This window comes from Megalopta genalis, chromosome 2 (assembly GCF_051020955.1).
Source record: "Megalopta genalis isolate 19385.01 chromosome 2, iyMegGena1_principal, whole genome shotgun sequence".
NCBI lineage: Eukaryota > Metazoa > Arthropoda > Insecta > Hymenoptera > Halictidae > Megalopta > Megalopta genalis.
In genome coordinates this window covers 30,484,061-30,498,748 of record NC_135014.1, presented here as the reverse complement: position 1 = coordinate 30,498,748, position 14,688 = coordinate 30,484,061, and the positions used below count along the sequence as shown (strand labels likewise).

The following is a 14,688-nucleotide window of genomic DNA, read 5'->3' as shown; positions in this document are numbered from 1 at the left end:
ATATAGATAATATATAATATGATATATATAAATATAGATAATATATAATGAGATATATATAAATTTAGATATTATAATATGATTTATATAAATATATATAATATAATATGATATATATAAATATATATAATATAATATGATATATATAAATATATATAATATAATATGATATATATAAATATATATAATATAATATGATATATATAAATATAGATAATATAATATGATATATATAAATATAGATAATATAATATAATATATATAAATATAGATAATATAATATAATATATATAAATATATATAATATAATTTAATATATATAAATATATATAATATAATATAATATATATAAAATATATATAATATAATATAATATAATATATATAAATACGTATAATATAATATATCAGAAAAACGGGAACCGCGAACAACGCGGCGTACACACAGCGAAATTATAATAAAAAATACCGTATCGAAGTGTAAAAACCACGACGCCGGAAGATCAAATCTCTCTCTCTCTTCTCCACGCAACGTTCTCCCCTATTTTCCCTGCAATATCTCTCTACTTTTTCTCCACTTTGTGTATCGCACACTCTCGTCTGCTTTACTTTGTCACCGTAAAGGTCTCGTCGTACGCATACAGTATTTGCACTTCGAAACTTGAAATCGAAAAACTTTAATCCGTCAATTACATAACTTAAATTAAATATTTCAAGGCTTATCCAATTTGTAAAGTCAACACAGGACTACGCCGGGGGGGGGGGGAGGGGAGCGTGGATCATCGAATAAACTGCAACATTGTAACGTTCGTCGTTGAAACGCAACCCCCTTGCGCAACAATTTCTTCTTCAACGTCGCCGTCGTAATTTCGCTAACAGGACGCGACAACGTACATATTCCTCGTACGTCCCCGTTTCACACGCATTTCTAGATCTCGACAACCACGGCGAATCGAATCTTGCTTCGATCCGGAAGAAACTAGGCGGTCCGGCTCGTTTTCGTAGCGCGAGGGTGGAGGGGGTTAAAGCGGAACAAATAAGGATCGAGAGGCCGACGGTTGTTCCTTCTTTTGAAATTTCCACCGGTTAAATTGCGTAACAAGGGAACATCGCTAGAAAGCGTCCGAACTGTTACGGAAAGTCTGTATGTAATTGGGGAAAGTTCGAGCCGGTGCAGTCCGTAACGAGGATCGGAAGAGCGATTGGAGTTTAGAGAGCTAGCGGAGCCCCGTGGATGCGCGCTTTCATGTGACCATCCATGGTGTTTCTCGGCTACTCTGTTTCGAATTTTGTCGAGATTCTCGGCGTAAATGTTCGTGCGCGGCAAGACCGTACGTACGAGGGGTTGTCGAGGGGCCGTCGAGGGCTGAGTTGCGAGAGAGGGGTTGGCTGGTTCCAAGTCGAGAGCGTGGGGGGTGGTTGATCGACCGTATCCGCCGACGCGTCGCGACGCTCCAGCGCCGGTTTTCTAGTCGCCCCGACGAGCTCCGACGTTCATTCTGCCTCGATCAGCCGAGCACACGAGTTCTCTGGCATTCTCGGAGAACAGCTCTCGCGAGACAAACGTAGAGACAGAGAGAAAGAGAGAAAGGAAAAGAGAGAGAGAGAGAGATACAAAGACAAGTAGACAAATAGGGAGAGAGAGAGAGAGAGAGAGAGAGAAATAAAGAAAGATAGGGAGAGGAACGATTCAAAGAAGAAATTAGACATCTCCGAGAAAGGTAGAGAAAAAAATATTCTCAGATATTTGTCAATGTGTTTTCTTGCGTTCTTTTCTGTTTGTTCGGGGGTGAATGTGCTTTTTCGTTCCGCGAGGGGCGGCCTTCTTCGTCTTTCGGTCAGCCGGGAATCCGAGGATCGATCGGCCCGATCGATCTAATCCGTTGCTTCTCCGTCGGATAATAAAACGCGGCTAAAATTGTTTCGGTTTCGTGCTATTCATAGAAATGCCAGGGTATCGCGCGGATCGCGATGTAATTTCGATAACGTCATAATTGAAGGCTGCCGAATAGATTTCGCTTAAGGCCGATTACCGTCTCGATTAGCTTACGGAAATTTCTTCGCGATACGATATACGCTACGTACGATCTTCGGCGCGCGATCGCAATTTTCACCGTTTCGATCGTCGTTTCGTTGTCTCTTTTTTTTTCGTTTCTTTTTTAAATCGCGATTTACCGTTTCACCGGAACGTATTCTCGCCTCCTCGAACATCTTATTTTCCGCGATCTCGATGTTTTTTCCTTTTTTTTGCATCGGTTAGAAACGTTGCAATTTTCGCTCGAATTCGTCGAATTTTCGGAACTCGTTGGAACGTTAATCGAGGCATAAAAATGTGCGGGGAGTTATCGGTCGTGTTTTCCGCGGTGACGCGGCACCGTTCGTCGCGAAGAGATGCCCGGAACCGCGACGGAACCCGGACGGGACAGTTCCGGAACGCGATCGTCTTCACCGCGCGCGTGACGGGGCTCCTCAATGGAGGCAACGGTCAATGAAATGCATCTTTAATTGCGGGTCGCATGGTCGCATAGGCGCGTACACAAACGCAAGAAACGACTATAGTGTTCCCGGACGCAACAAGTGTGCGATTTCTGGGTCTACTATATCCGGTTTCGTTCGACGCGACGCGCCGCGACGCGACGAGACGCTTCGATTCGGTCCGCCCGCGACACCAATCCGTTCGCGCGGAATCCCTCCGGATTGATTGGCCGTTTTTCTTTTTTTCTTCGTCCAGAGAACGGCGCTCGAATTTCGAAACTCTCGCGACCCTCGGAATTTTCTCGGCCGCGTCGCCCCGACATTCGCCGCCGGTCGCGAACGTAATCGCGACCGATTCGCACGCCGAGCATTTCGCCGTAATTACCCGGCCGCGCGAACAGGATCGATCGCCGCGAAACTATTCGCGAACTTTTCCACCGGCAACTTTTCCAGAGTTCGGAACGGCCGGGCGTTTCGCGGCCGCTGAATTTATTTCATATCCAGCGTATATCGCGCCGCTCGAAAGTCGGACTAACGCCGGATCGGTTTGTCAATTAATCGTAACGAGGTTGCGGGAACCGGGGGGAGGGGGCCGCGGCGTTCCTTCGAACTCTGACATTTTCGAGCCGATAGGGTGACCATTAGAGGCCGGCGATTCCGCCTCGGGGCTCGGTTAATTGCACGCCTAATTGCCGGTAACTGGTCGCAACGTTGCCAGCGTCGCGAACTAATCGCGACCGCGCTGTAATTTCATTATCCCGGGGCCTCGTATCTCGCGAAACCCGGTCGCAGCATCTCTCCGCTCGCTCGTCGTCGCCGCGACGAGTCCCGCAGTCGCCTCCCCTAAACTCGATCGGAATTCCATCCAGATACCAACCCTGCACGGTTCGAACGTCGGATGGCGATTCTGTCCGCGGAATCTGTTCGATCTCGGTGTGCTCGAACGTCGATCGACTTGCCCGGTAAAATTTTAGAACGCGACGTCGAGCCGCTGAAATTCGCCGGCTGGGAAAGTTCGCCGAGATTTTCAGCGAGATCCGGCGACGAAGAAGAAGAAGGGGTGGGAAATCGGTGCCGGCGAGTTGCTCCGGTCGATCGGGACGCGGCGTTCCTTCGCCTTCGCGGATTGGTCGTTCGATTCCGGCCGAGCGACCGTTCGAATCGCGATAAAATGGTACCGGAGGATCGGCGCAACCTCTTATAGCAACCGCGACACGGTATGCCCGTTAATTTTTCACGTGCAATGGAAATAGATTCCTGACATTTCGCATTATGTGACATTTAAGTTTCTTTCGTAGTGACCTGCTATCTTCGTTTCAACGTAAACTTCGACCGGTACGCCAACGGGAACACTTTACGCTAACGACGCTCTTAATCTAGATAAAAAAAAGCGCTTGAAACGGGGTTGCGCATCGATCCCCCCTCCCTCCTCCGCTCATTTGCCGGTCCCCGTTTTCCCTGCTCGCAGAGCCGAAAGAACGAACCGGCCCGGACGGCAAGAGAAAAGTCCCTGGAATCACACGGGAAACTCGCTGATTTTTCAGATGATCGCGTGGGTGGGACTGTTGAGCCTGTACTCCGTCGTTTCGCTGGCCGATGCCTTGCCGACCAACATGGCGCAGGACACCATGGCGAAGAAGATCGAGCAGACCATGAGACCGAAACGTAAGTGCCTTCAGCCACCCTCCGGGATCGATCCTCTTCGTTGTCGTTCGATGGCGATTTAAACGCGATCTCGTGATCTCGCGATTTAACGTCTGGTTGTGATCGTTTTTCAGCCAAGAGGGCGCAGGAGATGCTGATGTTCGGCAACCAGCAGAACCATCAACCGGAAGCCAGCGCTCCTGGAACTTACGCGTCCAACGCTGAAAAGAGTAATTTCATTAATAATGATAATAATAATAATAATTTTATTTATCAACGGGACGAACCTTTTGTTTCAATGAGAGAGAGAGAGAGAGAGAGAGAGAGAGAGAGAGAGAGAGAGAGAGAGAGTAATAATATGGTATCAGTCACGCAAGGACAGATGAAATGCAGGAACAAAAAGAAATAGAAAGAAGAAAAAAGAAATAAAAAGGAACAGAAAAGCAGACTTAAAAAGACTCGAGACAGGAACCTTTTCCTTTCGTTTTCTATCTTCGGCCGTTTCGAAAGAAGGAACAATGTCACAATGTCAAACATATTTCTCGAATTCTGTTCGCAGGAACACCGCTCTCGCCTTCCTCGGGTCTCGGCGGGCTGAAGGTAGCGTTGTCGGAGGAGGAGGCCGCTCGCTCGAAGATGCCTTCGAACAATCTCTACGACCGCGACAGCTACTCCCCTTACGAGAATAATTACGAGAAGAATTTCGAGAAGAATTACGAGTAAGTCCACGAATCTAAGTTCTAGAATCCTAGACTCTGGATCCCAAAAGGATCGAGCTGTCTCCGGTCGCGGCGGCACAGCAAGTTCTCCCCGATTGACGCTCGGATCGCACCGAAATGTGGACAATTTGGGAGAAGGAGACACCATTATTCGAGTCTCGCGGCTCGTTTGCATAGTTCTCGACAATCGGAAACCATAAAAACGAGCCGCGAGACTCGAGCGATCGCATCTCCTCTTCCCAAATCGTCCAGTCTTCCGCGCGTCCCGGCGCCAATTACGGAGAATTTACCGTTTTACTCATCGCGAAACCGTCGTGCCGCAGTTACGGAAAGGTTCTGGTGAACGAGCTGGGCCAGGACGTGTCCAACATCTGGGACGTGCCGCCTTATTCGCGCTACTATCTGAACGAGGACCGCCGGAAGAGGTCCGAGAAAGCCGCGATCGGGTCCACCACCGTGAAACCGGTGACCGCATCCTATCAGTCGGCCACCCAGACGTCCACCCAGCAGTCGGTGCAGTCGCAGGTCAAGCGAAGGTGAGTGCCGAACACACTCGTGGATCCATCCCCCCCTTTTCGCCTCGTCTTCCGTTCGCGAACTTCGTAGAAACGCTCTTGGAAACCTTGGAGAACGTTCCGCGGGCCGAATATACCAACGAGCGATCTATTTCGAACGCGACGGGAGTATTTCCAGCGGAAATTTCGCCCCCGACATCGCGTGCCAGCTTTCGAAGTTTCCCCCCACCCCCCGAAGCCACGGCACCGGATACTCGGGAACGGCCAGCCAGAGTTTTTAATTGGTCGGCTGAACTTGCGGAGAGTAGTTCGCGAGACAGTTTGACCGTGTTAAAGTCTCCGGGGGGGAGGGGTGGTTGGGGGTGGGCCGGGGTGGGCGCGCGGCAACGAATTCACCTGTGGAAGAGGACAGCGGTCGTTGAATTGAGAAACTCGTGTTCCGCGGTTGCTCGACGACGTCGTCCCTCGTTCTCCTCGACGCTCCTTCTGAATGGGGATGAGAGGTCCGACGAGGGCGTTGCCCTCGACAGGGACGACGGGTCGAGTCGAGTCGAGTCGCGGCGGGTCGTGTCGAGTCGTTCGATACGCGACTCGGGGAGGCTGTCGTTATCGAGGGCTGATCATGAGCCGCCTAACGTCGAGTAGCTTTCAGCTCTCCTCGCGCCTTCCTTCCCTTTTCCGGGACAACTCTCTCTCGTCGACTTCGTGCTAAACGTTCAATTGCAGCCGTGTTTGCTCGCGATCCCCTCGATCGTTCTTCCCTACCCTCCGCTCGCATACCGGGTGTCCCGCGTAACGTTTTCTCGACCCACGGTTCAACGAGAAATATTTCTTCCTCAACAGATATCCGATCTACAGTAATGTCTCCCTAATCGGATCGTGAAAATCGGATCGCAGAAAAATGGACAATTTGGGAAGAGGAGATACGATTATTCGAGCCTCGCGGCTCGTTTTTATAATTGTTGAAAATGGGTCACTATAAAAACGAGTCACAAGGCTTGAATAATCGTATCTGCTCCTCCTAAATTGTCCAAGCTGAGCGTCAATTAGGAAGAATTTATTGTGCAGTAATTTCTCCCCAATTCGCGCTCATATTGTGCACAAAAATGGACAATTTGGGAAGAGGAGATACGATTATTTGAGCCTCGCGGCTCGTTTTTATAATTGTTGAAAATGGGTCACTATAAAAACGAGTCACAAGGCTTGAATAATCGTATCTGCTCCTCCTAAATTGTCCAAGCTGAGCGTCAATTAGGAAGAATTTATTGTGCAGTAATTTCTCCCCAATTCGCGCTCATATTGTGCACAAAAATGGACAATTTGGGAAGTGGAGATACATTTACTCAAGGCTTGCATCTCGTTTTTATAATTGTTAAAAATGGGTAACTATAAAAACGAGTCGCAAGGCTCGACTAATCGTATCTGCTCTTCCTAAATTGTCCAAGCTGAGCGTCAATTAGGAAGAATTTATTGTACAGTAATTTCTCCCTAATTCGCGCTCATATTGTGCACAAAAGTGGACAATTTGGGAAGTGGAGATACGATTATTCGAGCCTTGCACCTCGTTTTTATGATCGTTGGCAATCGGTAACTATAAAAACGAGTCGCAACGCTCGAATAATCGTATCTCCTCTTCCCAAATTGTCTATTTCTTTGGACGATCTGAGCGTCAATCAGAGAGACATTACTGTATATGTGCCCGTTTCTCGCGAAACTTCGCGTATCATTTCTTTGCGTTCTTATCGTCGGAGTCGTGACGGACATTTACACCGGAAGCGATCGGGACCGACGATTTTGATCTGCGACGAACCCGGAAGAATTTCCGATATTATTGTCCACGGTTTTGCGAGCACTCTCGCGGAAACGAAGGAGAGAACGTCGCTTCCGATCGCGAATCGGATCGAATCGGATCGGATCGGATCGGATCGGTTCGGATACCGAGACTCCGACGTCGCCGAGTATTTATAGCGATCCCCGCTGACGGGGAAACGGTGCGTCATTAATTAGTATGACGTACGCGATGACGTCACCCGCTCTACGTCGGAGCATGAATTAATTATTTTCCAGTCAGCCGGCCGACCCTTGCGTCAAACCTTTATTTTTACGCGCGAACCTAGCCGCCTAGCCGGGTGTGCATCGTCTGACCTGTAAATAAATGTCACAGGTCAGCATTGTCCGCCAGCGAATGTACACGCGTGTACACGTGCCCCCGCGGCCCCTGCTCCTCGCCCACGTACGGACTCGCCGGCGGAACCAATTTTCTCGAGCTCGCGGAACCTCTAGGAGAGATTTCCCGGCCGGAGTTCGTGGCTGTCGAGAAATTCTTGACGAGATCTAATTTAACGTTAAACCCGCCGAGCACTGAAAATCTTCAGCACGAGTTGCTTTGTAGTAAACTTTTGATCGCCACGGGCGAGACCTGTTTTCCTTTTTTTTTTTTTTAATTATAGACATCCGTACGCGTTAAGCGATCATAGGAAAAGTAGCAATTTAAAGCCGAGAATAAGTTTAAATTTTGAAATGAACATTGATGTCAGATCGGCGGGCGAATAGGAATTGTTGCGCGGTCGATCGGTCGGTTTAACACCACCCCTGCTTTGCAGGAATTACGTGACTGAATTTACGGTAAATTCTCGCGAATTTTTCGCTTCAGCTTGCAAAGAAAAATGGACAATTTGGGAAGCAATAATAACCGCGACCCTCGCGGCTCGTTTTTATAGTTGCCGATCGTCAGCAATTATAAAAACGAGGTGCAAAGCTCGAACTGCCAAATTGTCCATTTTGATTCGCAAGCTGAAGGAAAATTAGGGAGAATTTACAGACATTTACAGAATTTAAAGACATGTTAAATGAAGCTTAAATTAAGCTTAAATCAGCTTGAATTAAGAATGTTAGTCGACCGTTTCCTACGAGAGATGCTCTACAATCGGAAATATAAAATATAAGATATAAAATATATATATATATATATATATATATATATATATATATATATATATAAAATAAAATATAAATATATAAAATATAAGATAATAATAATAATAATAATCATATATAAAATAAACAACGTGGAACCGGTTGCCAGGGTGAGAATGTTGCGCCAGCGAAACCGATACCGGCGGTGGACGATATTTCCGACGAGTGGGCCGTCGTCCGTCGGAGGAACGCAGAAACAGGGGAGAAAAGAAACCAAGAGATCGTTCCGCATTTCTCTCTGGACCATAAATTTTTAACGGCCGTCGGAAAAATTGTGGTGGAAATCGGGGACGCAGGCGCCCGACGGTGTTGCATGCGCTGGTTACACCATTGAACGTGTGGGCGTCGCGTGGGCGTACGTGTGGGCGTGCGGCTTGCCGGTGTGTGTGTGCGTGTTGGCGCAGCGATCGGGGCTCGTTCGATACCCGTGACGCAATAGGGTACATTTCCAGCGGGGTGGGTCTACGAAAACCTGAATGGAGCCAACGAGCTAAAGTAGGTCAGGCTCTCGACTATTGCTCGATCGCGTATCTCGTGCCTCGTATCGCATATCGCGCATATCAGTCGGCCAATCAGCTGACGAGAATAGCCAGCTAGCTTAGTCGCCGTGTCCAGCCTCCGCGGAAAGCATAATAATTTCGCTTTTCAGCCCTTTCCCCCCCCCCGGCCCGGTCGATCCTGTCGCTCTTTTGCCTCATCCGTGTTCGAGTCACGTGCCGCCCAAGCATCGGTGCCCGGACGCCTCGCGAAATCGAATCGACGGCCTTCCCGACGGATTTCCCGATTGTTGTTACCGGGCCGAGGATTTTATGGATTTACAACGAGTAGCTTAACCTTTTAGGCCCGTCGCGCCACTATAGTGGCTTGCTCTCTAGTAGCTCACTCGTTCGTCGTTTGAATCAAATAATTGTCCTTGTATGCATTGTTTCACACTTCTTTTGTCTTCGCATCGATTTACAACAATCTACAGGGTGTCCCAAAAATGTCTCGCAATCCGGAAATGGCGGGTTCCTCGGATCGTTTGAAGCAACTTCTTCCTTTAGAAAAATTTTCTGCGAGGCACCGTTAACGAGTTATTAACGAAAAACAGTGACCAATAAGAATCGAGTACGGCTGACGCGAGGCGGCCCAGCCAACCAGCGCACGAAGCCCGGTTCCGCTCATTGGCTCGATCGCCTCGCGCCAGCCGAGCTCGCCTCTCATTGGTCACTGTTTTTCATTAATAACTCGTTAACGGTGCCTCGGAGAACATTTTTGTAAAGGAAAAAGTTGCTTCAAATGGCCTGAAGAACCCGCCACTTTCGGATTGCGAGACATTTTTGGGACATTCTGTATATATAGACAGAATATACAGTATCAGACTCTGTACAGTACACATCATCTGCCGTCCAAAGAAATAGCCTCGCGCAGAACTCAGCCGTACCTAAAAGGTTAAATACAGTACAGTTACGATATTCGAAGAATATATACGAGCACCGTTGTACGGTAAATTCTCACGAATTTTCGTTCAGCTTGTAAACAAGCATCGACAATTTTTGAGATTATTCGAGCCTTGCACCTCGTTTTTTATAATCGTCGGCAATCGTCAACTATGAAAATGAAACTCGAACAATCGTATCTCCTCTCTTCCACTTTAGCTTACAAGCCGAAGGAAAATTCGGGAGAATTTACTGTATTTCTATCCTACGTGTTAAAATTGTTAACAAAAACGATAAATAAATGTATATACGTAGCTGCTGTATCCTGCGATCAATGCGAACAGTTTACATCGCAAGCGTCATGATTTCGCATAAAAGTCCGCGCCCCGGTTTCTAGGTTATTACACGCCGTTGTCGTCCCCTCGATGGACAACGGAATCGGAAATACAGGAAATACAGATCGGTCGAGTCTTCCGTCCGTTTCTTTGCTCCGCGATCTTACGGAAAGCAGCGAGGATTCCGACGATATCTACGATCGATAAGTAAATTGGATTCCCTCCGAGCTGCACCGACAGGAGAGCGACCGGAGAGATCGCAATTGACGAACACGCGACGGTTCGCGAAGTGAGTAGTTCGACAAATACGACGACGACGACTGTTCTTTGACCAGCCGCGGTGCAACCGGTATAGGTGTGTACATAGTCGGATGCGGGCACCGAGCGAGAAAGCTGAATGAAACCACCTGACGAGCACGGGTCGGTTTCGTTTCGGCATATGGCCGACCGGTCGGATCAGCTGACGGCATTAGCCCCGGTGTTACACCGTGGTATCGATCATCCTGGCCGCGTCTCCTCGCGTCTTCTCGCGGTTCAAGCGCGCACCAGGCATGCTCCGCGCGGACCCGACCTACGACAACATCCTGTCGGATCCACGACAAATGCCCCGAGACTTCGTCGAACGATCGTCGTTACCAGACGCGACGACGACGACTACGTTCCTTAATCGTTTCGATACGCCGATATTCTCCTTGAAATATCGTTTGGCCTTTTAGAAGCAGCCAGCTTGTTTCTGCGAAATTAGTTGTCGGACGTGTCCGTTTCGTCGAAATGCGATGCCTGCGACGCGCGCGTCGTTGTCATTCGAGTACTGTCGGGTATACAAGGATATCCGCTTTCGGATAACCGAATCGGAAACCGATATCGTTTGGAAACCGTGGAACGCGGTTCGAATGTCTGGAACGCCTCGTTTCTCGTATTCGAAATCTGGATCACGTATACAGCGTGTCCCAAAGTGATGGTATTCCCGGGAAACGAGAGCTCGCCGAGATCATTCGACGTAACCTTTTCCTCGGCGAAAATGCAAACCGCGCTTTTGTTCACGAATTATTAACGGAAAACAGTGACCAATGAGAGGACGAGATCAGTTGGCGCGGGACGGTCGAGCCAATGACAACAGAACGCGCGGGCCGAGCTCGTCTCTGATTGGTCGGCGTTTATCGTCAGTGACTCGTAAACAAAGCCGCGGATTCCATTTTCGCCAAAGACAAAACTTACTTCGAATAACCTCGGGAACCCCGCATTTCCCGGAAGTAACCATAATTTTGGGACACCCTGCGTGTACAGCGAATTCTCCCTAATTGATCCGAGCGATCGTGCACAGGAATGGACAAGCTCGAAAAAGGAGATACGTTTGTAGGTTATATTATTATATTATTATTATATTATTATTATATTATTATTATATTATTATTATATTATTATTATATTATTTGTAGGTTATTATAGTTATTGACAAACGGTAACAATGTACAATCTGAGCGTCGATTAGGGAGAATTTCCCGCATTTCGACGGAGCATCGAAACGATTGGTTGGTCTATTACCTGTCCCCGACCAGAGGAGGACGTAAATTGATATTACCACGGTGGTTTTAGAGCGATTCTAACGAACGTTGCGAACTCACACCTATATCGTGCCTATATCGTGGAAATGGTAATTTCCAGCGTGCCGATTTACCAAGAGCCGCGATTCAAGAGGGAAGTGAATATCGATCCGGAGGAAGTGTTGACCCTCCTGTCCCTATGGGAGAACGAGCGTCGCAACCGGTAAGAACTTCGCCGCTAATTACGAGGGAACGCGTACACCTCCGTAGCACGTAGCCCGGCCAATCTCCTCATTTTTCTCTCTCTCTCTTCTTTTCACTCTAGAAACTGGCACAAGTACATGAACGAGGAGTACGAGAACATAGACGAGGATGGCAATCTTCTCGAGGAGGAGGACCCGCGAAACGGTGAGCCGAGATGATATTTGCTGGTCGACGCGGTTCTAGCGCGATTCATTTACGAGCAATTAATTACTCATACTATCGATCCAATTGTCTTCGCAGCCCTACCCTGGATGGACTCGTCGATGTACCCGCCTCGCCGTTACAACGTCGACTCGTTGTCGCCGTCCGACATCGGGATCGTTCGCACCCATCCGCCGAGCTACTACGAGCAGTTCGGGAACCAGTACGGCCAACAATTCGAATCCGCGTCCCAATACGCGGACAGCCCCCAGTACGGCGTCGTCTATCCCCAGCAGACTTACTACAACGCCCCGGAGAAGAGGTTCATGGTCACCAGAAAACGGTCGCAGGTGAGTCGCTCGATTCGCTCGACTCGTATCGGCGATACGGAACGGTCGAAGGTTCGTCGGACGGTAAGAAGAAGAATCCCGTGTTGTTTTTTCGCAGACGTACGACCCGTACTCGAGCGCCGGCCAGTACCAGATGAGCTCGCAGACACGGGGATTCCCGTATCAGCATCGTCTGGTCTACTAAGTTCGGCCCGACCTCGACTCGACCACCGAAAGCCGAACACGGGAGCCGAACGACGCCGACCAGGAATGAAATTAGCAAATTACCGTATTTCGGGGGAGCGGCAGAGAGGACGATCGAGATCGGGAGGAGGCGATCCAGGGAGAGGGATCGAACGCGGACACCGGCTGCTGACGTATTTCGGAGACTCGCGCGCGCGCCGCGCACACGGGAACCTTTGATTTTTCGCTGTTCTGTCTTTGTTGTGCGCGCGGCGAACGGCGAGCTCGCCGGCGAACAGGAAAGGCGGGAAAGGATGAGAGAAAGAAAGAAAAGACTACTCGTTATATACTTTAAGAGAAAAAAAAAACACGGTGCTCGAAAAGACTTTTTCGCTTCGCGGGGGCACGCCGAAGAGCGTCGAACGGAGAACGCTGGAATCGTGTGACCACGGCGCTCGAATGTTCGTCGATCTCCTCGGGCGCCGCTGAGAGAAGACAGGGCGAAGATTCTGAGACAGATGAAAAGTCTCTTGTCGCCGCACTTCGGCGCGCTCTCGCCGACTCGCGCACTCGCGCATTCGCGCATCCTTCCGCTTCGAACGATGAGGTCGTGTTCCGGGCTGCTCGCAGCGTTTTAAACTCCTGGCGCGTGCAAACGCCAAGGTCCGAGCGTACCGTGGCGCGAGCGCCATGACTGAAATCCTTTAAACGATCATAAATAGTATTCGAATCAAACTATTCCTCGGGCGCTCGGTTTACACCGGGAGCAGGCTTTCTTTTATCCGATGGAGATGATGCTTAGGATCGAATGGACGGTCTTCGAGAGGCCGAGACAGGGGAAATTAAGATGCTCCAAGTACAAACTTTCTGAACGGCTCGACTCCGAGGGAATGGAAAACAATTGGAGCAAGAGCAATTGAGGAAACTCGTTCCGTAGACCGAAGAAAGAAATAACGATAGAATAATCGGGAGAGAGAGAGAGAGCCGAAAGAAGGCCGTGAGAAAGGGAGAAGAGGATGGACAATAGTCGAAAGGGAAGGGTTGCGTAGAAGGAAACGGTTCGACGCCGATCGTTCGGCGTCGAAACGCTAAACGACATATCTTCTATTTCGATTCACGCTTTATACTCCGATCCCGCTCCGACTAAACGTTCCCCTAGACTTTTTACTGTTATAATCGTCAATTAATTTCCTAGCCGTGTCTACGGTCACCGATTGATAACCACAGCCGATAGCCGATAGTCAATGGACGAGAATCCCTTCGTCGTCGTAATTTACTCGATGGTTCGATCAGCGTCCAAATGAGCTTAATACATTGTAAGAGATAATTGATCCTGATACGAGAATAATTGAATATCGTTTTATATGGGACGTTGTTCTGATGAAATGGTATATTGTTCTCGGTGTACCTTTTGTTATCAATTTCAAGAAGGTAGTCACTTTTCGATGGGACGATGATCGTCGAAGTTCGCCGATTCTGTACTTTAGAGCATACGTTTTTATGTGCGACGAATTTTAGTTTTATACACGACGCTGACGAGATCAAAGGTGTAGTATTGGCTGCGACTGTGGATGTTGATCGGTTCTCAGTCCTAACGAACACCGTTTCAACGACGTCAACTACTTATTATGAACATACTCGACAGCGGCCAACCGTCGACCGTTTTACTTTACAATGGATTCTATGTGTGCGTACTATTTAATAAGTATCGTCTAAACGTGTAAACTTTCGAATTCTATATACGTGTGCAGTCTCAAAATCAAAATGTAAAACTCGAAAAAAAGAGTCACGGAAAGGAACAAGAGAAACTTGTGCCGGCGATGAAAATCGATGAGAAAACATAAAGACGTAATAGAAGAAACGGAAGAGGCAAAAGAAGAAGAAGAAGAAGAAGAAGAGATCGTGTGTCACCCGTGCGCCGTAAATATTTTTCAAACCCATGGTGCTTTTGATCGAACGATATATAATATTGTAAAATGATATAAAAGAGAAATAATATTAATAACAACAATAATAATAACAATAATAATAATAACAACAATAATAATAAATAACTATATTCTATTCAAACGTATTAGTTCCTATAGCCTACAGCGTCTAGTATACTATCCCAATTATTTTCAAATTGCAATCTCCCTATGCTGAA

The 14,688-nt window shown here is 48.0% G+C and overlaps 1 protein-coding gene across 1 annotated transcript; it reads left to right on the top strand.

The window, feature by feature from the left end:
* Nucleotides 1–1,464: 1,464 nt before the first annotated feature.
* On the top strand, nt 1,465–14,606 carry LOC117229904 (prohormone-2). The gene is made up of 9 exons (XM_033486823.2): nt 1,465–1,720; nt 4,019–4,139; nt 4,253–4,348; nt 4,678–4,837; nt 5,161–5,373; nt 11,747–11,848; nt 11,951–12,033; nt 12,130–12,380; nt 12,478–14,606. The coding sequence occupies exons 2-9, from the start codon at nt 4,019–4,021 to the stop codon at nt 12,562–12,564; spliced, it is 1,113 nt and encodes a 370-aa protein (XP_033342714.1). The 5' UTR covers nt 1,465–1,720; the 3' UTR covers nt 12,565–14,606.
* Nucleotides 14,607–14,688: the final 82 nt, after the last annotated feature.